Here is a 25719-nt window from a genome sequence, read left to right as displayed (position 1 = left end):
GGTGATTGCCTAGGACTTAAGACTACACAGTAGAAATTCAGTTTGGCTGTCTCTACAGAATAAAATTGTAAGTATAAAGGGAAACTTAAGCTCCAGGAAGATATGTTGCTTAGTGGCAGTAGAAGAGGTATGGTTCTCCTTGTTACTGGTCAAACATCTGTGTGATTGCCTTCCACTTTCTAGCCCTAATAAATTTGAGGGCACAGCCCACCCTTTTGGTAGAAAATAGGATGAAGTTTCAAAATAAATTTTGCACATCTTCAGCTGGCTCACAACATCTCTCAGATTTTTAAGGACAGAAAAGCAGACCAACAAGTCAGCCAGCCTGTAATCCTGGACGAGGAGGGAGGAGGAATCCTTTCCCAAAGACAATGGCTCAAGGAGATACATTGATCTTGTCAAACTCATTGACAAAGCTGTCAAACAAAATACTGAGCTGAGGTCCTACTATGTATTTTAAACTTACACTAATGTTCATTTGTTCTACTTATTGTATTGTTCTAGCTGAAAAGATAAGCACAAATATGAAATGAAAATTTGGAGGTGGCTTTTTTCATTTTGGTTTAACTTTTCTAGAGAATGAATCTTAGCAGAAAATCAGTTTCTGGTGGGTTTAAAATGTGATTTTTAAGTGTTTCAGGGTTTTTGTTTTTTCCCACTTTAAACGAAGACATCAATGAGGAGGATTACATTGTATTCAGAGAAACAGAGGAAATTCAATTCCATGCCAAAGCAAACATCCGCAGACTTGTGTAGTCTACATGTTTCAATGCATGTGAAAATATTTGGTGTTGTAGAGTGACTTCCTTGGGTGGAAATAATATTGCAGCTAGTAATGAGATTTTGCAAAAGAAGGAAATCACAGCTATCTTAGTAATTTAACATTTCAAATTTGTTTATGGATAGTTTCCTGTCTGACACATTTAACTGAGCAAGTTAAAGTGTTTAAAGAAGATTAGAATGACATTAATTTTTAACTGCCCTTGACCATGACATTTCACAAAGGGTGTGTTCAGTAAAAACAGATGGAAAAATGAGCTTGCCCCTTCACCTTGTGGTGGCTTTCTTGTGTCAACTGCTTTAGCTTTCTGTCACCAGTCAGCTGAATATTCAAGGACATCCTTGGCTTTCGTCTTCTTCATTGTATGAATAAAATAGCGCAAGAGCACAGCAATTTCTGTAAAATCCAGTATTGCTAAGCTTTTTCTCTGTTACTAAGACTGAGATGGTTCTGCAGTCACAGCTTCATTTTTGGTAATGAATACTAAATTTCATTACAAACCCCTGTTTAATATCAGAGTTATGTAATGAGAAAAAAATAATTTGAAATCCAGCAGCACAGAAGTGGGCAAAACGATACAATATTTTTTGCCATCTGATTAAAATATTAATGGTAAGGGTTTTTTCAGGCGAGCAGTGCAGTTTGCAGTCCAGTAATAAGCCAGACTTCCCACTTTAACACGGCACCTGAACCACTTCCAGCAGCAAAGCAGCTCAGAGGCTGAGGCCATGAGCATGGCTTGGGTGCAACCATCACGTGGGCCAAACCCATGCCAAGGAAGCCTGGTGCAGAGCCTCAAATCAGGAGGAAACACCCTGGTACAGAGCGACATCATGTCACGGCACAAACGTGGTTGTCCTGCTCGTAGAGGCTATTGGTGGCATGCTGTGGACTTGAACTCATGTTGTCAGTAGCTTTGGAACCTCCCATCTGCACTTGTTCCGTGTGAGAGCGGCATGTTCTGAGTAACGCGAGCTGTTGGGTCTTGTTGGTCCAAATGTCAGTCTTGCTGTCGCAGCATGCGTTTCTTAACTTTATATGGCTTATTTTAAAATCTCCCTTTAAGTTTATTATTATTTGTTTTACTGTCAGCTTTGCAAGATCCCACACTGGAAAATCAAGATATGCAGAACTAAAATGACCGACCCAGAAAACTTGCTTGCTAATTTCTCAAGTGTAGTTATTTCTTTGCATTTTATCTAAATGACAAGTTTTCAAAATAATGTCCTCTTCAGAACTGTTTCCATGTGCTCAGTTTTTTAGTATCTCTGTGTATGTTGTTTTTGCAATGTGTTGTTGCATTGCATGGGATCCTAGTAAGCATTTTAAATAACCCACACAAATGCATTGTGCAGCGTAAGGACATGTTTTTGGGAGACATCAGACTGCTGTCTTTGAATGTCATTTGTAATGTACTTGTGGATTAAACATTCAGTTTTTAATCAAATGAAATGGGGTGCTACCTAATAAGGAAACAAATTAGAGAAGTTCAGTGCTGAGTAGACAATAGAATGTGACTTAAAGTGGTCAGCCTCATGAATTGTTCATACACCCAGTTTCTTTGAGAGCTCCCTGAATTTTCCTTTGTCAGTGTATGCCAGGGAAAAACCTAATGATATATGACCTGTCCAGGGAATATTAGACATGTGAATAAATGTTTTTTAAGACACATTAATGTTCAGTTGGGACTTCTTGTGGTTTATAGTGCTAGGCATGTTGAAGCATCTGTTGCCCTGTGAAAATGCAGAATCAGCTCGATAGAGTAGCTTTTATATCATCAAGTTTAGTGGACAGATTCATGTCTCTCTTCTGCAGCTGAAGGATTTATCTCTGATTTTCCTAGAACAGCTCCTCTTGGATCCAGAGGTTTTCTTCTCAACTGGTTTAAATCATGAACAAAATCATAGCAAAATATTTTTGAAAACTCCCAAATAATAAAACTTACGTGCCAACCTACCACTTGTCTTTCACACAATGCTACAGAAGCATCAGTGCAGTTCTGGTTATATCAAGTGTTAATAAAATATGTGTCTTTTCTTTTTACTTCTAGCACTTCTTGTAAAATGACTCTTAATTAGTTCAAGATTGCTCAAAATGCTTTGTGAAAGGAAGAGGCTTGAGATGGTCACACACATAGTTTGGGGTGATCCTGTTGTTTCTTCAGTTGTGAGCTAGCTCTAAATTTTTCTGTGGATCATATTTAAACACTCTTCTAATTTGGCAGTTATTCTGACCCCACAAAATGTCATCACCAGCAGGTGTATCAGAATCTGTCTTGTTTAAATCGGAGTGTTAGTCTAGTCAGTGTTGGATGATAGAAAACAGTTTGTAGTCAGGGCATGCCAGTGATTGAATCCATGTGTTCTTTTTCCAGTCCTTTTTATTTACTTCTAAAAATAATTTGTACAAACAATCACTCACTGTTTCTCCAAATAGACATTTTGTATACAAATTAGACAGAAGTCACAACAATACTATCATTCTATAAAACAATAAAACATCCTGACATGTAGTGTTGCATAAAAAGGAGAAAGCAGCAAAAGAGTATATGAGCTTTTTACACACAGTTTATATCAAATGCTATACAATTTTTTTTAATTTGTAGATGCTAAACCACCATGAGACATCCCTGAAAAAAAACCCTAATGCTGGTAGGATATGTGTGTATTACCTGTAGCTATGATGTTGCTGTAAGGCAAATGTTTCTTGTCATGTTTATGAAAATATTGAAGAAGATTGGTTTCAATTTCAAAACACAAACTATACAGTTGGGTTTTTTTTTAACATCTTGGTCACATGTTGACTGCATCCACTGAGGGGTTTTCTATTAAGACGCATTTAAAACTGCTTAGATCTGTCTGTCAGTTGTCCAGGCTTTCTCCAGTAGGCGTGGATGCCAACTACAACAGAAACCTTCAGTTGTTCAGGGAAAGCCTGTTCCAGGTAACTCAAGAAGGTGCCGTTTGCTTTTAGTGTGCACGTCCAAGGAAGTCTTTCCATGGTAGTTTTTAAGTTGTTCTTCCCTGCTTGTGTTCTTAGTTGTGCTTCTGACTTGAGATCACCCAGCTTGAAAAAACAAGTTCTTTCTCAGTCCTGCAGAAAGTTTGTGTCTCTCATATGTCCACTCTTCTCCATAGACATCAGTCTTGGGAGAAGGAAGAAGACATGGTTTGTTCCCCTGGTCTCTGTGTCCCAACTCAGTAGTCATTGAAGACTATCAAGTCCTCCTCGGCTATTCAGTAGATGGGCAGAATGTCTTGCTTGAAAGGCAGTAGTTGCCACAAGGCACTAAAGTGGCCTTCAACATCCACTTTAGAAGCTATGCGATATTTTTCCCTCAAGCCCACAAAATCCAACAGGGCTTCTAGTGTTAGCTTAAGGATTTTTACCTGGCCTTATCACCATTTTGGAACACCTTGCTAGTTGCTGGATTCTTTACTGGTCAAGATATAACTGCAGTAATTGCAACATTAGAGTGCTTTGCTGTTTGCACAATGTGCACTTTCCAAGGTTGCGTTAAGCCCAGACCCTTTGCCTCTACCATCTATGGCAAGAGCGTGCGGGCTGTCCTTAACGGAGCAGACTTGGTATGTGTGGCTTTCCAAGTATGCTATAGTAGAGTCTTTAATCTGTTTTTGGAGACAGTAGAGTGAGGTTTCCTTCTTGCTCGAAGTATTGACTCAGGCAACTGAGGTACATAGTCAGTGTCATCCAGTGGGTTACAAATGTCAGTAGATGCTGGAGGGACAGAGAAGCACAAATTAGTGATATAGTTTCTGGCTTACAGAAGAACGCTTAGTTTTGGGAGCAGTAAACCTGCAGTAAATTTAGGCCTAGTTTGGTCTGTGAATAAAAGAAAGGTGGGATTTGCGAGATGACTTAGCACGTACTTACACAGATAAACATTTCTGTTAGAAAGATTAGTAGTGAAGGGTTGATAAATATAAAACGAGTGCCTGACCTTAAGCAGAAGACAGGCAAGGAGTGGAGCTCACGTTGGAGCTTTATCTGAGAATCTCCTTGTCTTTGAATGCTTGATGGATTTGTAGTGGTGGTGGCCTTTGTTTCCTTGGGCCTCCATTAATGATTTTTATGAATTCATATTCATTGCAACATAACCCAAAGAAAACACTGAACTCTTACACATGAGGAAACTCAATTTACACATCCACTTTTAGTGTATCGACAGACCTTTGGGAAGTAAGGTGGCTTTCAAATGCTACTGATTGAAAATTTCAAGCATTAGCTTTGGGATTCTTTTCTACACAATTTTGACACATAACCTCCTCATGACGTTGTTATACTCTAAATATATTCTAAAATCTCATCTGAAGTCCTCAAATTTAATGAAGAGGTTGAAGGAAACAACAAAAGGAAAACCCATTCAGCACTTTCCTTGGATATTTTGTCTGCAATACTGGAAGTATTTTTTCAAACGGGGTATAAGCCATGACATGAATTTAATGGAAAATTGTTTTTTTGCATTGTATGTGGTCTCATCAACATGGGAACAGAAGTGACACTATTTGTCAGTCTTAGGTCCTTTTGGCCCACATTATTAATCTCTGGTTCAGTTGTTGATACTAATTCTAGTCAGGGAACGCTTAGTAACGTACTTAAACGTTATGTATTAGTTGCATAACAGAAGCTGACGTAATAATTTCTTCTGGTTAGAAATTATACTTAGGTGAAGCACAAATGCTAAGACTAGGAAATATTCTGTTACGCTCAGAGGGAGGCTCCTATAACAATGTTTGTATGGGAAATTACTTCAGATACTGTTGTTAAGGCCTGATTTCTTTACAAAAGAAGCAGCCAGCCATAACAAATTATTTTCAAGTTCTATTGTTTTGGTATACACAATTGCAAGAAAGAAACAGAATGTTCTTTGTGTTTTTTCCATTTATGTTTAGCCTCATAGGTTTACCGAGGTTGGCATTAAAGAACTACTTTAACAATTTTTATGACCTGTTCTTGAACTAGACACTTCTTATATACATTGTAGTGTGGCTGGCTTTAAACAAGCTTTTCATCTTCTTTATGGTGTTTGTGAAGTATCCTGCACTTAGCTGACAGTATAATAAAAGCATTTTTGTGTGTATATATTGCAGCTGAGTATTAGCTATTTTCTACCCTTTTCTTTAGCAGCAGCAGTATGTCCATCCATACATCTATCTAACGTTTTTCAGAAGACTCAACTAAATAAGAATACATAGAACTGGAAAAGATAAGCTGGCTTCTAACGAGGGTCCTTTCTTCTTAGTAAAGCAGTAACATATCTTTGAGGAATCTGAAAAAAACAAACTGACAACCTTCACTCATCTGGCACTTGGGGAAGGGTGATCAGAGATCTTTATTATTTCAAGTAGAAACACACATTTACTTTCTACCTTGATTCTCAAGATTTCTTAGATTTATCTTTTAAATCACCAGTCCATCCATCTTTTTGTCCTCAAGCAAAATGACCTTTCTGTCTGGAGAGACGGGAGTGAGTATGGAAGCTGCAAAATGCCATTAAGTAACCTCAAAAGTCATGACTTGTGCTTGTGAAGTGTTGGGGAAGTTCAGATGCTGCCTGTCTCCTGGGTGATCCAGTTTCTCCATAGCTACTGAATTTTGGAGACTCATAGTCAGATTAATCGAAGCCTCCACTTCGATAATTTTCTCCTTTTTGTAAGGTAGTATCCTGAAGAATCAAGATAGAGTATTAAGTGCTGGCATGTACTTTAGTTATTTAAAATGCAGTGCAGAAGAATGTGATTTTTTTCCAGGTACCCATTTGCCTGTTTCCAGCTCAGTATTGGGTATTCTGTTTGTATAAGAACTGAGGGGAGTGGGATTCAACTTCAGATGGTTGCAGTCAGTTCCTAACCACTGGCAGGCAGTTTTTTTCATCAGGAGAGGTGCTTCATCTTATTATGGAGTAACATCATAATCTTGGGCAAAAGTGTTTCAAAGGAGCTCCAGAATTTTGCTCTATCCTTTCCTGAACATTTGGCCTGGTGCTCTTTTCTTGATAGAAACCTAATTTCTCAAATGCTGTGAAGTTTAGTGACAAAAACTGTGCGCTGTAGCCAGTGGACATTCAGTTCAAAGTGCAGAAATAATCCATGGTAGTAGGAAGCAAGACCACAACATCTTTCTTTCCTACCCTCTGATCCCTCCACATTATAGAAGCTGTTTGCTATGAAAGCTGCAGCTCATCCTGGTTAACATGCTCTGTGTCCAGTGCAGTTACTACCAAGTTTCTCCCTATGCAGGTTCACCAGGAAGGGGTGGAAAGTGTCCAATTGTCATGTGGCACAGTGGTTAAAGCATTAGCTTGATGGATGGGAACTGAATGTTCTTGTTTTATAACCTAAGACCCTCCTGAGTGCTTTTGAAAAGGAAGACTAAGTAAAGGAGGCTCTACTCATGTCCTACTCTTTGTAAAATTAATTTATTCTCAGAGATTTCACTCAACATAGAAAGAACGCATCTAAATGAGTGTCTTTCCTCTGAACTCTGATAATAGCTTTGAGCAGTGTGAAGCTACTATTTGTTTAATGAAATCTCCCACAACAAATGTATTTTAAGGGTTCATTAATCCTCTGGATTAAAGGAAAGATTATTATTATTGTTTAGTCCTTTGAAATATTAGAAAACCACCAGGCAGTTTTGTATATTAGATATCTTCAGCTATGGGGAGTATGAGGATGGACAAAGAATTGATGCATGACAAAGAAGTGATGCATGTGAATACTGAAGAATACCAACAGCATGCCATGTGTGGGCAGCTCCCATTACCCTCTGCCTCGGCTAAGCCTGGTTCTGTCTAGTGTTGTCAGTACTTTTAAAATATAAAAAATCAGTATATTTTCCTACATGGTTGGTTGGTTTGTTTGTTGGTTGGTTTGTTTGTTTCTTTGTTTGTTTTCTGGAAAAAGGAACTACAGCTAAGTTCCAACAAGCTACAGAAAATATTACACAGCCCAGTGAAACCCAAGTCATTTGTAATAATTTTTTTTTGTATTTTTAAAAGCAGTGTAAACTGTAATGAAGTCTTGGCTTGCCAACCAGCATGTTGCAATTATTGGAAGCCAAGGTGTTACAGATCTTCAAAAGTATGTCTATGAAGTCTAGTAGACATAACTACAGCAGAGTACGGTATAATCTCATATCATCATGCAAGCAAACTTTTAACTCTGGCTCTTCTCTCAGAAGTCCTTAAGCAAGAATTCGAGAGGAAAATCAAAGAAATGAGAGTGAGTTTACTCCCTACACATACAGATGGGAGTATTTAAACATAATAAAAGGTCTGAAGAAACCAATGGAAAAACAAGATGATACTATGGCTTAACAATGCATGTAGTGTCATACTGTGCATTGCTGAGTGTTGGGCCTTCTAGTTCCCTTTTACCAAAAACATCAAATGTCTACCAGACTGGTACTTCTGCCATGACATTCATCTGCAGTTCTTTCCCCTTTCCTTCTCTGAGTGCAACATTACTGTAGCCCTTCTGATCTGTCTTTTTAATCTGTTCTCACTATAAATGCTCATTATAAGTATACGGTGCTGAGAAATTAGGTCATACAACAATCGCCTTTTTTTTGTTACTGTCAATTTACAACATTGACAAAACATGCTATTTACTGTGCCTATTTTTCAACTTACCTAGATTTCACAAGGAGCATCCCTGAATGATTTACACAAAAAGAAGAGGCGTGCCCCTCTTCCACCAGCTGCATCTGCTCCACCTACTCCTGCCATGCCAAACAGGACAGAAGAGAGGGAAGACAAGAGGAAGAGCACAATGGGTGAGAGGTGTTCTTCTCTTCCATGTAATCCCGTGCATGTGCTTTTAGTGCTCACTGTTTGAAGTTTCCTTAATTCCATTATGCTGTGAGCTTGAAAACTTTTTTGACTTCTGAGAAAAAAAATGCATTTCTTTGCAGAATGAAAGTCTGGAAAGAAAAGTTTGTATACTACCTCATTTTTTTTAATGACACCGTTCAGAGTAACATAGGGTAGTAAAAGGTAGATAATACTTACCGGATGATTTAATGCTTGGTACAAAGCGGATATCCAAAAGCACAAGCCCTGGGCCTGTTTTGCGCCTTTAAAGTCATGCTTGTTTTGCTAGTAAATGTAAGTACAGAAATAGTAAATGGAAATGCTAGTAAATGGAAATAGGCCAGGCAATACTGAATGCATCTGTAGCTGTGGGGTTCTGGTAGAACTGAAGTACAGTCAAGCTGGTTCAGTATATCCTTGTGTTCCTAAACACTGAATGCATTTTCTGTGGTCCTCCAGCAGTGTGACATTGACTGGCCATTTTCAGTTAAGCTTTTCTTTTTAATTCAGTCCTCAGTTTTATTATAAATCAATCTCTGCTGAGTATTTAGCTAATCAATAGAAGAAAAGGACTGGTGCTCTCAAAGGAATGCCATATGTAGCTGGACACAACAAAAGCAACTCTAGCGTTCAGCTATATGTGACATCCCATCTACTCTCATACAGAAAGAGCAAAAAAAGTTCTCCTGGACCTCTGTCATTATCTGACTGCTCACTTATTCAGATCAGTGGGATCTTTGCCTGAGTGAGGACCCCAAAATAATGCTTTTAGCAAACAAAGTGGTTTTATAATATGATGGGTAAGATATGAGATAATAACCCCACATATTGAAACTCATTTTTCAGTACATTAAGAGAATCATTCTTCAAGTGCCATTATGCATGCAGTTGCATTTCAGTTCGTGCCTTTGACCTCATGTTTCATAAAGTGCCTAAGACACACAGATATGACATCCTGTCATACATAATTGCTTACATTACAAATGCCTCACAGTTTAGAAAGAAACCTCTTGGCTTTGTTCCAACATTTATTTTCAGTAATGCTTCACATTTAATGCCTCAGCATTTGTGTAGCAGCAGGAGTCCATTATCTTGTGACATGTTCGACTCCATTGACATTTCGTATTTAAACCCTCTAAGGGGAATGTTATCACTGTGCCATATAACGCAGGAGTTTTCAGCAAATTGGCTTACTTTTAACCATTGCAGGTGTCACAGTCTGTTGCTCCTCATACTTTGCCCTGCTGCTGGTCACTTATTGATGACATTTGTTGCTTTCCCTTTTTGTAAGTGTTCATTTTAATTTGCATCAGTGCTCGTAATGTTACAGATGATATAAAGCAGAGCAGAGCCACTTCTAGTCCGCTCTGTACTGTGTACATAAGTGCTTGCTGGCCAGACCCTACCGATGTAGGATTCTGTAGTATCGTTTACTGTAATGGAGCCTTATTAATTTACACTGAGAAAGAACTCGTCTCACAGTAGCCCTGTCTTCAGTGCTTTTCATTTTCTGCTACTTTCTTGAATGAATGCGTTCATTAACAAGAAAAATGTTACGGAAAGGTTGGTAAAACAGCTTCTCTTCGGGGCCCTTGCAAGAAAATTATGAGAAAGCACAGATGGCTCTGAGAGCAAGAGAGAAAAGCTGTGAAAAAAGCAAGACTGTAGTGAGGGGAAAAAGGTACTGCAAGAAGTAGGCAGCCACGTGATGGAAAAAGCGTTAAAGCCGCCTATGTAGATGCCCATCCCTGGAAGCATTCAAGGCCAGGCTGGACAGGGCTCTGAGCAACCTGATCTTGTCAAAGACGTCCCTGCTCATTGCAGGGGTGTTGGACTAGGTGACCTTTGAAGGTCCCTTAGAGCCCAAACTATTGTATAGTTCTGTGTATCTCCAAAGTTAGCCACATGAATCAAAGCAAAAGATCCTATCAAGAAGATGCTCAAACTGGTAAATCCATTTCAGTATTCAATACTGAATCACTTATTCTGACTCCAAAGTATTGTGCCCAGTTTTCTCAAAACAGTAACAAAGGGTCTGCACATTTGCCAGCATCAGATTGTGTCTTGAATCTCTGAAAGCTGGTGACTTCTAAGTAGAAAATCATAACAGTCAAATCTTTTTTTTCCTCCCTCTTGGTGCTACTTCACTTCTTAGCAGCACCAGAGCATGAGACAAAGAATACGGGAATGATCCGAATAGATTAGACCAGGGATCATCTCTGCCAGCATTCTTCTTCAGCAATGAGCGCAGCAGATGCTTAAGGCAGGGTATGAGTGCAGAACCAGCAGGTAGTCATCGTTCCTCAGGGCACTTCTAGCTTCTAAGGACGTTCCAAATTGCAAGGTCTGTAGGTTTTTCCATGCTCTAGGTGTGTACACTACAAACTGGCAGCAGCTTTTTAACATTGCAAATGGTTAATAGAATATAGTGCAAAGGTACATGTATTTATTTCGCTATTGCACATGGGATTGAAATAAGCCCCCAGCCAAAGTTACGAGCATTTTCTTTGGTAGCTTAAAACGCTGTTTTGCAAAAAAACTACTTAATCATCTGCTTCTCCACAATGTCAAAATAATAAAAAACCTACTCAGAAAATAAAAACCTGTCAAGATACCTACTTCAAAATACTGACCTGAGGCATCTTTTTCTTTCTCTCAAAGAGTCAGGAAAATAGTCACGTAAAGTATTCTAGAGGTCAACAAATCCAGGCAGTTTGGCACTTAAGAAGATAAAACACATTTTTCACATTTCCTTACATAGCTTTTTTCATTTTTTTTTTTAATGAAACTTTTTTTTCCTTCCTTCTATCTGCCAAAATAGTGGTTTTAACTGTTAGTTTTTATATATATTTCTGTGCTGGGCCCAGTTCTAGTCCTGTTGCTGTTGATTTAGGAGAGACCTAGATTTTCCTTCTCCTTGAATTATTTCGGGGTAAACAAAGGCAGAATTAGATCCAGAGAGACTTTGGGTGTGGGTAAGGGGAAATCAATGTGTGTTTAAAAAAAATAACAGTAAGCAGAGTGATCATTTTCTTGCAATGAAATAACAAGTCAATTGATCCCCCTGTAGGTGATGGACGGCAAGTGCCACAAAAGCCTCCTAGAGGCACCACTCGTGGTCCACCCCAGTTAGTGATCCCCCCACCCCCACCTTACCCTCCTCCTGACACTGTGGATCCAACAGTCTGTCACAGAGAAGCAGATGTTACACCACCAACAGAGCTGGTACCTAAACGTATGTTTGAAACTACATGTATTTACATTTCCGTTCTTCTGATGGCTACTCCCAGGGTTAGCTTTTCCAGACTTTCCTCTCTGCTCTTTAAACATACACGTCTGTTTTTTTCCAGCCTGTTGTCTTTTAAAATGCCCAATGCAGTATAACTAATTAATATGAAGTAAACAAAACACTCGTGTGGAGGCAGTTTTGTGGATGATACCTGGCCATTCTATGGAAACATTTTTAAAAAAAACATCAAACCTTGTGACTTTGTGCCGCTGGAAGCAAAAACCTGTTGTCTGGTATTGATTCTCCATGTTTGTTTTTCTGTAGTAACATTTTTTCTGTCTCTCCAGAGATGAGTTCCTTTGAGACTCGATAGGTCTATCAGCCTCAGTTGAAAACTACAGGGTGTCTCCCTGAGGAAAATTAAACCATTTACAGGAGCTGTGTGCTGTTGAGGGCCTTCCTGTCCTAATGGGCACATCTTCCTTGCCATCTCTGGATAGTCCTTTGTGTGCTCTTCCCCTTGGGGCATAACAGCAGGCAAAGAAACACAATATTTTCGACATCCTTGTGTATTTGTGAAAAGCATGTCTTCATACTACTTTTTCATGCTTATCCATCGATCGCCTTTGTACGCAAGCCAAGTCTTTGATCATGTATCATGCTGCCTGTGGGCTTGCCCTGCACACCCATGTAGGTCCTGTAAAGAGAGCAAAGCTCCGCATGTTATGGCACCTCATGGACACACTTCTTTTGGAGGTTAGGAGGGTGTCTCCTAACCATGTGATAGAGAAATGTTTTCATTAGCTGCTAATTTGACAAAAGGTCTTTTCCAGGACCAACATTATTTTTACCAACATTTATCTTTACCAACATTATTCTGCAGGTAGCTGTTGCTCTGACACACTGAAGTTGGTGTGTTTGCTCCTGGATACTCGCTAAATCTAAAGCGTTATTTTTCAAATCTGTGCTGAGGAAATATAGATTGACAAATTTTATTGGGGGGAGAGAATGAAATTAAGGAGATCCTTACCTATGTAAATCCTGAATCTTATTGAGAATTAACCTTAATTCATTTTTACCAGCATATACACAGGAATCATATCATACTTAGAGTTTTCTTTACCCCCACCCCCCCTTTTTTTTTTTTCCCTAGATACCATCAGGTTGCCTACAATGCTTTCTTTATTAAAAATCCCTTGTGGCCTTCTTTGCATTAATATTTGTGCTTCATTTGAGTTTCTACCACTACGATTTTGCAATGCTTTCCTGATCTACCTTGGTGATCAAATACCCTTTAATCAATGCAACTCTGATTTTATCAGTCTGATCATTTGCTCTTAAACAAACATAATATCCCAGCCAAAAGGATTTGATTAAGCTTGTACATGGAAACATAACACGAGCTTTTATTATCCTCAGTTTACCAAGAGCAAAAGAATAGTGCTTAGTGGGTGCTTATTTTAGACTTAAAGCATCAGTGTTGGAGTGGGACAAGTTTAGCTTTATAATTATGCTGTGCTCTGCCTAAAGATACGTGCATAGACTTACACGAGAGAAATGTATATAGATGTACCCATGAGAGAAAGTAGCACATATGACAGATGCTAATTATATTGCCCAATGGCATTCTGAAAGGTGCTTAGATACTGTAGCGATTGAGCAGTTTAAGAACAGAGTTTTGCAATGTTTTTATTGCCTGAGAATGCCTCAAGCAGTGCAAATAGGACCTTAGCGGTAGATTCAAAGAACAACATTTTCAGTCTTCCTCACTCTAACCTCAGTAAATATGTTTTCTCATGGAACAAGGTGGGAAGGAGGATAAGCTACTGATGCCAGTTATTGATGAAAGGCATATTTGTTCTGAAATCACTCTCAAAACAGCTTTCTCTGAGGATTGTGGTCTTGTTTGCTGAGTGGGTGACTGTTAGCAGCAGTTTGTCTTTCACAATAGGCGATTTCCATTCAGAAATTAAAACTCTGTGATCATGTGGAGTTGAAGTTCTTGTTCCTTGTGATCTGCTGCTGTGTGTGGTACACCATGCCTCACCTCTCATTCCTTCCCAGCAAGCACGCAGTTGTCCCTTTGTACCCTGGGAAACCCATGTTGAGGAATTTCCATTTCATCGAGGATGGTGGTAATTGCTCTTCATGGAGTTTTCCAAACTTATGTGGAGTTTAAGTCATTAATGAATAGGGCCTTTAGTAAGATACTTGGGCTTTTCTGGCTCTAATGGTAAGAATCTCTTCCACAAACGAGTACAATTGTTCCCAACAGTTTTGCTCTTTAATCTTTTTATTCTCATTACATGACCTTTTCTCTTAACTTTTGGTCTGGTAGACCCTTAGCTGCATGTTGTGTGCATGTCTAAAATGATACGTTTATGAGATACTTTCTCCTTACTTATCTTACTAATCTGGTTGTTCATGGCCTCTGATTCTGAGATTGACTGCACTTTGGAAATGCAGAAATGGAGATTGTCACCTCTTTTGCATGGAGTTTGGTTGTGTCATGTAGCTTGTGAAGTTCCTAATAAATGAGTCAGTAGTAAGCTCTGTCCTGCTTACCTCAGGTAAAGAATGCACATATTGAAAAACTTCTGCACTTAGACAAGCAGCTAAATGCTGTATGGAAATATTTTCAAGTAGTTCCTTAGAATAACTGCAATATTTCTGTGAACCTCCATGGTTAGCACTTTATTTGGTTTGTTATGAATTATCATTAAGAAATGTAGTAAGAAATTAAAAGCAGTTTGCCAAAGAGTAAACAATTTACCTTCCTGTAGAGTCAGATGCTAAAGTTGAATTCTTTGCTCTTGACACTGGGTAAAGCACTAGTGAGCTCAGGGTTTGCACTGGGTTAAGGCTTGACGACTGATGGATTTTTAAATTTTGGAAAGTGTTCTGTCTTTAAAAGATTGAAATGATTATTTGAACCTGTTTTTGTTTTTAACTATAGATCAAAATCAATCATCACTTAACCAGGAAGTTTGAAAGGGCCGTAAGAGTGGGTATAAGCATTTCCCGGTTATTTTATATAGATGACATGTAAACTACTAGTTGATGGATAATACCAGGCTAATTTTAAGGAATAAGGAGAACAGAAAGGAGCCTTGTCTCCATATCAAATTTTTAATGTTTTTCATTATATCATTAATAAAGTGAAAGGTAATATAAGCCACTTGACAAAAGCTGTGACAATTTCACAAGCGATTTGGTCATAATTCTTCAGTCTACATAGATACATAGCTAGTCTTTCACAGTCATTAGGAATAGTCTCTAAGGGCTGGACTTTAACTTGAAGCAAAAATTGGTAGAGACGCTCACAGAGAGGAAACTATATTTTCTTATATATGGTTCTAAATTAATTGAGAACTTCAGGCTGCTGAGTAGGGGATTTTGCTGACCTGTCGTAGTGCACTGCCTCAGAGGGCATCTGCCAACTGACCCAGCCTTTTCTTTCTTAAAGATGGTCTTCAAAGCAAGAAAACTTGCAAGTGTGACTTAGGAGGCTTATACCACCATCACTCCTTACTCATCCGGCCTGATCTAAGGCTAAAGAATGAAGTTGAATCTCCAACATAATCTATCTTGCACCTTCTGAATAATTAAAATTCAGGCCAAATAAAGCAGAATTCATAGACATGCTGCATATTGGTAGGTGTTGTGCTGTTGGAATTGAGTTATCTTGTACGTGAACCCAGGGGGTCAGTCTCAGAGCATGTGGGGTTCTGAATTTTAATACATGTGCCCACGCACCTGCACCTCCTTTGGGCTTCTGATTCTGAACATCACTGAGCATGCTAGCCGTTCTGCTGTCTGACCTACACAATATTTATAATTCTGTCTTTTTTCCCTCAACAGTTTACTGTTGTGCATCATTCCCTTCATATACCAAGCGCGTCTGACAGACTTTGCCTCTTCCTATGACCTTCATACCTCTGAACCTCCTGTTGCCTCTGCTGCCCTGATTCTTCTGTTGCCTTCCTTCCTCCCCTGCTGGAAAAGAACCTTTTTTTCTCTGTTTGAGATTTTGGCTTCCTTTCTCTTTGAACTCGCACATTCTCTTTTAATTACTATTGATTATTTTTGGCTGTGGTTCATATTCATTTGTGAGATGTATGCTCCAGAACTGAATGCTGTGTTATATAAATCTATATATCAGCCTCAGAAAGATTATCCATACATTTGTTTGTTCTTTTTCAAAAGATTCTCTTTGTTTTGATCCATGGCTTAGTTTGATTTGGTGTTTCAAAGAGTGTGTTTTTGGGGCAGGGTGTCTTTCTTTCAATACTGTCTGAAGATTTAATGCAAAAATTCCTGAAAACTTTTTTTTTTTTTTCCTGTTATCCTAGGTATAACATTTTACATTCTCTAATATATCACATTTTTCCTCCATTGCGTATGTTCTCTTCCTTTGGAACAAAACTAGAACTGGGCATGGGCAAGTCAAGTTGAAATGGAAGGTTCTTTCTATATCTTGTCTATCAATCAAGCTGCTGAGAAAAAAAGAAACAAAGTTCTGATGGGTCTATAAGTGGGCATAAAAGGAATGATAAGAACAAGTACCAAATGCACTGATTCACAGGCTTTACTTCAGCCTATCATCCTGATGCTTAGTATGAGAAATTTTATCTTTATGCTGGAGAGATCCTATGGAAATCAAGGTGTGTGTTCTATTTCTGTAACAAAAGATGCAAGCACTGTTTGCTCAAGATAAATCTCATTCCACAAGTCTCCTTTTTACAGTTACACTAGGAATGTTCAGTGAGCTATAATTAAAATATCAGCTATAGGATTGTACTTAGCAAAAACTTCTTCACGCTGAAGAAATTCTATACGTGAATGGCCCATAAGGCATATATTTTTAATCATTCTGAACGATGAACATAGGTTTTATGAGTTGCAATGGTGCACACACCCAGAACTATTCTGACCTTACATGTACTGTGATTTAAGACATTTATGTTATTTAAATGAGTGAGTTGCAATACATAACTCTAATTTAAATGACGAAAAATTATTGTTTTACCCTCAAGCAAATAATCGTGCTCATCTTGGATCCTTTCCAGGTAGGCAAAATGGAGAATAAGAAAGCAAAGCATTCCTACAGATAATGTGAGACATGACTAAAAAGGGTTTTGACAATTTTTAATACAAATATGACATGCAGTTAATAAGTTTTAAATGATGCTTCAGAAAGTGTACGTAATACCCTAAGGGTCTTCTAATAAAAGTGAAGTAGAATTGAACTCTCTGTGCTGCCAGGTACTTTGTAATAGCTTCTTAAGACAGGACAATGGTTTAATTGTAAGTCGTCTTTTAAAAAAAAGCAAAACAAAACAGTAGATGTTCACAATGTGAAGATTAAGAGCCTAATTTTCCCATTCTTATTACTCTATTTACATCCTATTTGTAACTTCACAGAGTTACATGCCCCATAGTGTTCAGACTAGTATAAGAAGGGAATAATGAAGTGAAACAAAGTTTTTTATATTGAGTACGATGTAGAAGTACAGTGTAAAAGCAGTTGTAAAAGCAGTTCTTTGCATTGACACTGGTTTAGCTTAAAAGAAGTTTTAGTTTTCAATAGAATTCCATTTTCAATGAAAAGTTTCCTTGCTTTGAAGGAGTACAGCTATGACCCCTCTCCACATAGCTGAAAAGTTCACTGTGAAAAGCTGTCTGTCTTCAGCCGGTCTGCTCAAACTCTTAAAAGCTCTAGGTAAAAGCTCAAAAAGTTCATTACTCATCCTTAATTTACTTTGGTTTTGTATTAAAATACAAAATTTTCCTCTGAAAATATGTTTGTGAGGATTAACGTTTTCTGTGAAATTTCTACATAAAATCTTTTACTGACCAGTTTAAGCTTTACAGCTTTGCCTTTCCAGATTTAAGAGAAAAATCCTTGCTTATGCTAACTCATAACCTTTGTTTCTTATAATTTTGCAAGTACCAGGTATATATGCAGTATTAAAAAGAACTTTTAAAAAAAAAAATTGCTGCATCTTTACAAGAAATCATATTAATTATAAGAAATAATGCTTATACTATAGCGTTAGCATATTTAAAACCTCCCATTACTATACACAGTGTGGGAAAGAACTTTCAGTGACACTCATTAAACCCAAATCTATTCAGTGGAATTACATAGATACTCTGTTTCACAACTGTTGATTCATTAATAGTGTGTGTGATTATGGGAACATGAACTCGCTGGAAGTTCGGTTCGCAAACGCCAGCTCAGCACCGAGGGACAGTGGGGGAATCCCTGCTTGGTCCAGGCTTTGACGCGGGATTTCTAACGTCACCTCCATTTGACTTCTGGAAGAGAATGAGAGTTTTTCTGTCGTTTTCAGTGAGAGGAAGAAATGTCAGTTTAGGTAGGTTTGATGGAGTTTCAGGTTAACAGTGATATGAAAGGACATTGGCTTGGGTTTACTCCATTTATTTTAACCATGGAAACATTAGAAGTGAACCGAGAATGGCATGGAGAGGTTGATAACAAATTGAGCATTATACTCTAATTTTTTACCATAATGTTCTTACCAGAATTAGTAAGAAACTCATTTGATGTATTCAGGATTTATCTGTGCTACCAAACAGCATTGCTCAAATACTGTCCTTCATGGTAAGATATCTGCGGTGAAAAACAAACAAACAAACAAGAACAACAAATGGAAAATGTTATTGAGCCCTTTTAGGAGGACAGGTAGATGCATAGATAGCTTATAAATCAAAACAAGGTCCAGTATTACAGCTCCGATGTCCATGACGTTCAGTGCTCTTAGGAAATAAGAACAGATGTATAATTTATGGTTAAACTCATTCTGATACCTGGTGAATGTGGTCCACCGGTACAAAATCCGGTGAATTAGATTAAGCTTCCTGATGCGTGAATTTTACTGAATGGCCGTGTAAAACTTTTTTTATGTTGACCACCAGAGGGAGCCGATGTTGTCACATAGCTGCACTAGGACGCAAGTAAGAATAATGCTGAAGGTGAGTTTTAGGCTAAAACGTACCACACTTATAGAAAGATTTTCAGTTCTTTAAGAATGCATTAAACTAAACTTAGTTTACTGTGTTGTTTTTTTCAGCAACTAAAAAGAAAAATAAATATTTTTCTAGACTTTTTTTTTTTTTTAAATTGGTTCCATCACTAATAATAAAATGAAAATAAAATCATATTTGCAGGTGGTGCCACAGTGATGGCATCTTCCAGATGCAAGCTCACGTTTTTACTCCAGGCATTCTTGAAAAGGATGGTGGCATGTTGGGTTGGCTGTTACATTGCATAGATATTGCCTCTGTATTTGTAGCAGCTGTGTGTCCAAGGTGTGGAAATTAGTGCATATGGCTGGTGTATGTGCTTCAGAACAAGTGCTTAGGAGCAGGTCAGATTTAGTGCCCATATAGAAAGATGTGTTGTGCTAGAAAAGTTTATCAGCTTGAGTTTTAGAATTTTAAAAGCATGAGTAAATTGTTTCGGTATTCACCCTCTTTCACAGACAAATGACTTCATTACAAACAAGTCAGACGTCCATATACTAAAATCTAAGATTGAGAGACTCTCCAAACATCCTTAAATGTCTTTTCTACCTGTAATGCTTCCTTTTTTTTTCATTAAGATTGAAATCTCTGATTATTGAAATGAATGTTGGCTTTTTCACTGAGCAGCTGGATTTTTTTCTTTTCCAGTGACAGGACTATAGAATACTAAACTTTGAACTCATTCCATTTTTATCTTTAGAAAGTATGCTACTGGTCCAGAACTGAAACTTATTCTGAAAAAGTAAAATATGGAGAGAATAGTCCAAACAGATGAATGCAAAAGGAAATATTTCCTTTTGTTAATTTTTAACTGCAAGTCTTTAAAGCTGTCCATGGGATCTAGAGTGCCCAAGGGAGAGCGACTGGTAGAGAAATCCTCCAGTCCAAATTGTATGATAAATTGGAAATGCCTGTGGTGCATTTATTTATTAAACATGTGACCATGTAATCTATCATATGCTCATCATCTGTCCCTGTATTCTGCATTTGTAAGGTAAACTCTGTAGTCATGATTCTCATACGCTCATTGTTTATGTTTACAGCCAGTTTAAGCCCCTTTTATTGTTCCATCCCAGTATAAAAGTGTCTCTTTGTGTGAGTTGGGCCAAGTGTGTGTATGTAAGACAGCAGTTCTGTCTTCTGAACTTGGCTTCCAGTCACTGCCATGACTCTCAATATATATTTAGCACATGCAGTAGGCACCATTTAACTTTCCATACTAAAATACATGTTATTTTAGAAGACAGAATGTAACTTACTCCATCCCTCCAAAATTACAGCCATGTTGTTTTCTAATGTCATTGCAAAACTATGAACTCCCTCCTCGAGAACAGTGAGACAAACTTGCTGCCACTGTTTACACACTTCTTACTCAGATATCTCACGTATTGTATGCGGATAGGCTTCTCTATATCACCTGTATGGCTAAAGAAATCCACCATTAGAATTTATGTGAAGCTGACAGAACAAAAAGTGGTGTAATTAGTACTTTGTTTATCCAGAAGAGCTTACACGTAATAAACTCTGCTGACTTTTGCTGAGGTGGAGAAGGGGGAAGGTGATCTTGTATTTTTCTGTGCAAGAATCAGCTGCTTTATTCGTTATTTATCGTCTGTTCTTCTCTGATGCTCTGACTTCAAGTGGTAAATGACTGTTGAAAGGATCAAGCCCAGTAGCAAGAATGAACTACTTTAGAAGTTGATAACCTGCTGAATAGGTATCAGCTGATGAGTCCTTCATACCACTTGAATATTGTTTGAACATGAAGCAGACTTTTTTCCCATTCAGTTCTAATAAGAAAATTGTAAATTTAGATCATTTTCTCATGACTTGAGAAAGTTCTGAAGAAGGACATGCGGTCCAGGATAAAGGTAACACCAGTTGTAAAGGGGGTGTTTTGTATTCACTTACGTGTTCACTCTGCTGCCTGACATGGTATTGGAAATAATACCTGTGATTTTGCAGACTTTGAGCCAGAAGTCAGTCCTACTATAAGAGAACACAATTCCTTCAAATATAATGAAATATTTCCTGGTTATATTAAGTATGGGACTAGACTCCTGTGAATCAGATAGTCTTTCTAGTTTCATTTCCTCGTATTTAAGTTAAATGCTTGGGTTTTTTTTTTTACCTATTTCATACAGTGTGGAATAAACCTTAGCTTCACGTTTCCCATCCTGACTAAATGTAAAGACATTTCTCTTCTAATTCCCTTGCAGCCCAGCTCTGCAATCCAAGTGGTCTGTGGATAAACTGTGAATGTTTATTCTAAATGAAACCAGATTCCCTGTTTTCCTGTTCCTTAGTCAAAATAAGAGCAGTGTAACTCCATGAGCTGTACCTTTAATAACTGAGTGGCATCTTAAACATACTCCGTTGTACTTGAACATGGGAATATGAAGAAACCATCACGCTCATACAAGTAAAAGGACACAGGCTTTATCAGTACAAGCCAGACTGAACATCAGTGTCCAGCCATACATGCACGTGATGTGAGTGTGTGTGTGGGAGGACTTTAATCCTGGGTATGAATTTGAAAGTATGCTTGATTTACGCATTATGTATGGGCCAAACGAAGCTGTAGGGTTGGTATTTGAAATGGCATTGACATCTGTAGTGCAGCATCCTACTGATTCAAATGCAGGCAGTGCACAGAGAGCTACAGAAAGCAAACTGTTGGAAATGTTTGTATTCTCTGTTCCAGGTAGATGATAATATCCCTACCAAAGTGTTTGTCCATCCTTAGAGATGCTCATACTCAGCTTTTCGTATTACCACTTCTAAGTCAGTAAACACTGACTAAAATGCCTACCTGCTTTCTTCTAAGAAATTGAGAATTCTGGCCATGCACATTCACTTCTGGGTTTTAGGGCCTGAAGGAACAAAAGGCTGAGACCAGAGACAGAGTCGCTTTTGTCAGCTCCTTTTGTGGATTCCATAATTGGCTCCTGGCATGGATAAAAGAATTACTTTCCAACCTACTGTACCATAAGCAAAGGTGGGGTGTAATGGAGGACAAAGACCTGAAACAAAAGAAGACCAAGGAAAGAATGAGAAAGGAGGACTGTGACAGACAAATATTTTTTTCTTGTAAGATTATTGTGATTAGAAGGTGGAAGTAGCTAAATATACAGTAACATCCCATAAACAGTGAAGGACTGGTAGGGAAGCACCTACTTACTTGCTAGAGTAAACAAAACAATTAATGTTTTAACTTCAAGCATCTAATGAAAATTGTTATTGATATCTGATTTTTAAAACATGTAGGTTAGAATTTTTCTTCTTTTCTCTCCCATGATTGTTTCTTTCCTCATTTTTATCACTTGACACAGGGAGTTAAAATCTAAAGGGGAAAATACTTTTTTCAGTTTGTAAAAACATGGAAATTAATGGAGAAATATTTTCAACATTTTTATTAACTAAGTGAAAACATGCAACAGCTCTGTTGATAAGGTGTGTCTGTAGGTGTAACAGTCGAGATTTCCATGTAAGAACTTAAGGATTCTTATAATTCTTAAATTATAAGAATTATGAAGAACTATGTAAGAATTATAAAGACTGGAAGAAAAACTAGTCCACTGCCTTGAAGTTCAGGTAAGGAGTTGTTTGCTTGACTTTGGCTCGTAAGAGATGGAACATTTTGGAAGCTAAACAGATTCTTATACTTGACTTGCTTTATGGAAAGCCTCATGGTGAGCTGCTGAGGGCTGTAGGAGGACCAGCGTGGAACACCTCCTGGTGTTGCTAGAAGTAGAAACTTCTTTGGGGACTGTTGCAAGAATGCATTGGTATTTCAGTTTTGTTCTGAAACCTTTTTCGAGTACTACCAGTTTCTCAGACATGTTAAATCAATACTCAGGAATGACATCATTCTTTTTTAACAGGTAAAACTTATCCTGATTTCTCCCCAAAAAGAGGAAAGATCTTTTTTTTTCCAGAAGAAATCTTATTTTGATTAAACACAATGTATGTGAACATTATATTGATTATTTATAAGTTTTTTAAATGTATTTTTAAAACCCTTCTCTGCTTACCTTCACAAAATGAGAATAATATGTTGATTAACTGACCAGTCAGTTAAAGAAACTTGGAGGTTTCAGTGTCCAAGTTTTCCAAATGAAAACATTCCATTAAAAGTAAAATAAAAAGGGCACACGTACACTGTAATTTGCTTGTTTGCTCCACTCCCTTGTGGACATGCCCAGCTTCCTCTGTACCTGGCAGCTTTCCTGTTCTGTATTCATCAAGCTGATCAATGGGATTCAGATGTTCCTCACATAAAATCATTTGTCTTCAGTCTGCTTGTACAAAGGACACAGATTGTACTAAAAAGAATTTTCTTCACTTCCAGGATGCATTATATACATGCCGCTGTTCATAGGACAAGGCTTTGGCAAGGTATCGATTGCATTTTTTTCACACAAAAAGTCCTTGCACGGGGAAACTCCTTGTGGTTTTCCATGGAGTGAAATTACTGCCTGTGAGAAAATTAGCAGATTGAAAGTAATGGAGACAGAAGTCTTCAAACTTAGATGCTGTGATGCGAAGAGTAATAAGAAACCACCAGTTTGATTCTGTGCTGGACTGATAGGGACCACTCTAAGGTGAGAGGAGAGTTTTATAATCTCATGATGAAATTATTTGTAATCAAGAGAATGAAGATAATGTTTGGGCATTACTGTACAAACTGTACTGTACAAAGTGACCAGTCACACCTGCTAAAAAATTTTCCAAACACAATCTTTGTGTGCTGTTATTAAGGAAAAAAACAAAACAAAACAAAACTGGTTTTTTGGAGTCTAGAAGAGGAGGTGCCTTTTGTTTGGTTGGTTTGGTTTTTTAAAATGTTCCTTCTTTAGTTAGGGATAAGAAGGGGAAGGAAGAGGGATCATAAAGAGATTAATAATGGATAAAAAAGGGAAAAAATAGATGGAGGAGAAAACCCCAGAAGCTTCACCTTCTAGTTTTCAAAATCAAAATGGATGTTAGGATTTGGGAGTTTTTCCTTTTTATTCTTTGTTTTCTTCTTCTCTTCCCTCAGACCCCATCAAGTAATTCCCAAAGCATTTTTTTTTTTTTGTACTTCTGCCTTAACTCGGTTCTCTGGTGTCTAAACCCCAGCACACTCTGGGTTGAAGCTTTGCTGTTGTTCATTGCATCCTTCGCTGAGGTATCCCTGGTAGGAAACAGAGAATGAGCTTTTATATCAGCACATATATGAAGAAAGTCACCTTGCTCTATCCTTCTATCTCTTTATGAGACTTTTGGAACCCGACTTTAGACTTTTATCCTTCCTGACTAATTCAGGAGAAGCTGGCAGCCAGTTTAAAAGTTACTGGAGAGTTTCATAGACAGACTTATAAAACTACAACACTGTGACCTTCTCAACCTAATTTCTGGAGGAACTGAGGCTAAAAAGAAAAAAAATCAAAGACATTTCCAAATTTCCTAGAGGAAAAATGACCTTCTACACTGATCCTAATTAAGCCCATTAACTCAGGTGAAAAATTCCTCAAACTAGCCTGTCTGTTTTGAGGGTATGATCATATTGAACCTTCGAATTCTAGAAATGGCCCTGCTCCAGCAGAGCACTTAAGCATGCTTAATCAGGTACCCCATTATACAGCATGCACGTTATTATTGAATGAACTGTGTAAATGAAAGCCTTAAAATGCTTCACATGAATAAAAATGCAGACAAATTTTCCCTGTGGGGATCCATCCCATGCAGAAGATCGCTTCAACTTTGCATTTCAATCAATGAGAGGCCCAATCCTGCGCCCATTGAAGTCAGTGGCAAAACCCAACTGCTGGATTGAAAACAGGATCTGATGCTGACAGCGCAAAATATGAAAGGGGAAAATTCATTCCAAGTGGGTGTTCAGATAATGACCTATTTCTTGCATCAGGCTGCTGTTCACCGTACCACCAGAGATGACACTGCCATTAACATTTTGTTATCAGCAAATCAGCACAGAGCATAACATCCAGTTACCACTCTTGCATGTTTGCATTTCTTCCTCCTGGTGTTTCAAGTTAACAGGGAAAGAGAGCCCCAGGGCAAAGCAGGATTGATGAGATAATTGACTTCACAAAAGGACTGTGAAAGAGTGGGCCAAATTCAGCTCTCACTTAAGTATTCCCATCTCTGCTTATGTCTGAAATAATATGATCTAGTCCATCTGCTGTCAAAGAGGAATGATGGCATGACAGGAGAGCTCTTCCATGAGCACTTTGTTCTCCATGTGTCCAGTGTTCCCCTCCTTACTGGGCTCCCAGGGAGAGCTTCAGCTTGTGCTAGTGAAAAGGAGAACCTCATGGCTAGAGCCCGAAGTGGAGTTCATGATAACCCTGCATTTGATTCTTGCCCCATGCGGTGATTTCTTGGCTACATCTGTGTGGTTAGGAAAGATGACTGTCTCTTGCCATCCTTCTGTACAACCAGATGCCTTTCTGGGATTCTGCAGCATGGCCATGGGTGTTTGCTGCCAGCTTAGCCCAAGGTTGCCTGGCAGTGTTTTAGGTGGTGAGTGTGCTTGGCTTTCACTGTCCTGCCCTCACTGCCTTCGATTTGCCCTCGTCCCAGCACAGGAGTCTGGTCTGCAGAGTGCCCAGGAACTGCCCTTTGAAAATCGTATGTACCCCTGTGGAGGTTATCGCACAAGATCTTCAGGGAGATACTTAGCATACGCTGGTGCTTAGTTTTGTTCTCTGCAAGAACAGGAAGATGTGCCAGGGGAGGTTCAGGTTGGACATTAGGAAAAGGTTCTTCACCCAGAGGGTGGTGGAGCACTGGAACAGGCTCCCCAGGGAGGTGTCACAGCCC

At 38.4% G+C, this 25719-nt stretch overlaps 1 protein-coding gene across 15 annotated transcripts in view; it reads left to right on the top strand.

The window, feature by feature from the left end:
- Positions 1-25719, top strand: part of COBL (cordon-bleu WH2 repeat protein) — a 176290-nt gene that overhangs the window by 115051 nt on the left and 35520 nt on the right. For 13 of the 15 annotated variants that reach the window (XM_065052786.1, XM_065052791.1, XM_065052779.1 and 10 more), the window contains 2 exons: positions 8440-8578; positions 11686-11850. In XM_065052786.1, coding sequence (XP_064908858.1) covers positions 8440-8578; positions 11686-11850 — 304 coding nt within the window. Of the gene's footprint in view, positions 1-8439; positions 8579-11685; positions 11851-15705; positions 17094-25719 lie in introns of those variants that run through there. The other 2 variants (XM_065052794.1, XM_065052792.1) reach the window with 2 other exon arrangements.

The sequence above is a fragment of the Columba livia genome, chromosome 2, assembly GCF_036013475.1.
Source record: "Columba livia isolate bColLiv1 breed racing homer chromosome 2, bColLiv1.pat.W.v2, whole genome shotgun sequence".
In the NCBI taxonomy this organism is placed as follows: Eukaryota; Metazoa; Chordata; class Aves; order Columbiformes; family Columbidae; genus Columba; species Columba livia.
The sequence above is the reverse complement of the archived record's forward strand: the minus strand, read 5'-3'. Positions and strand labels throughout refer to the sequence as shown.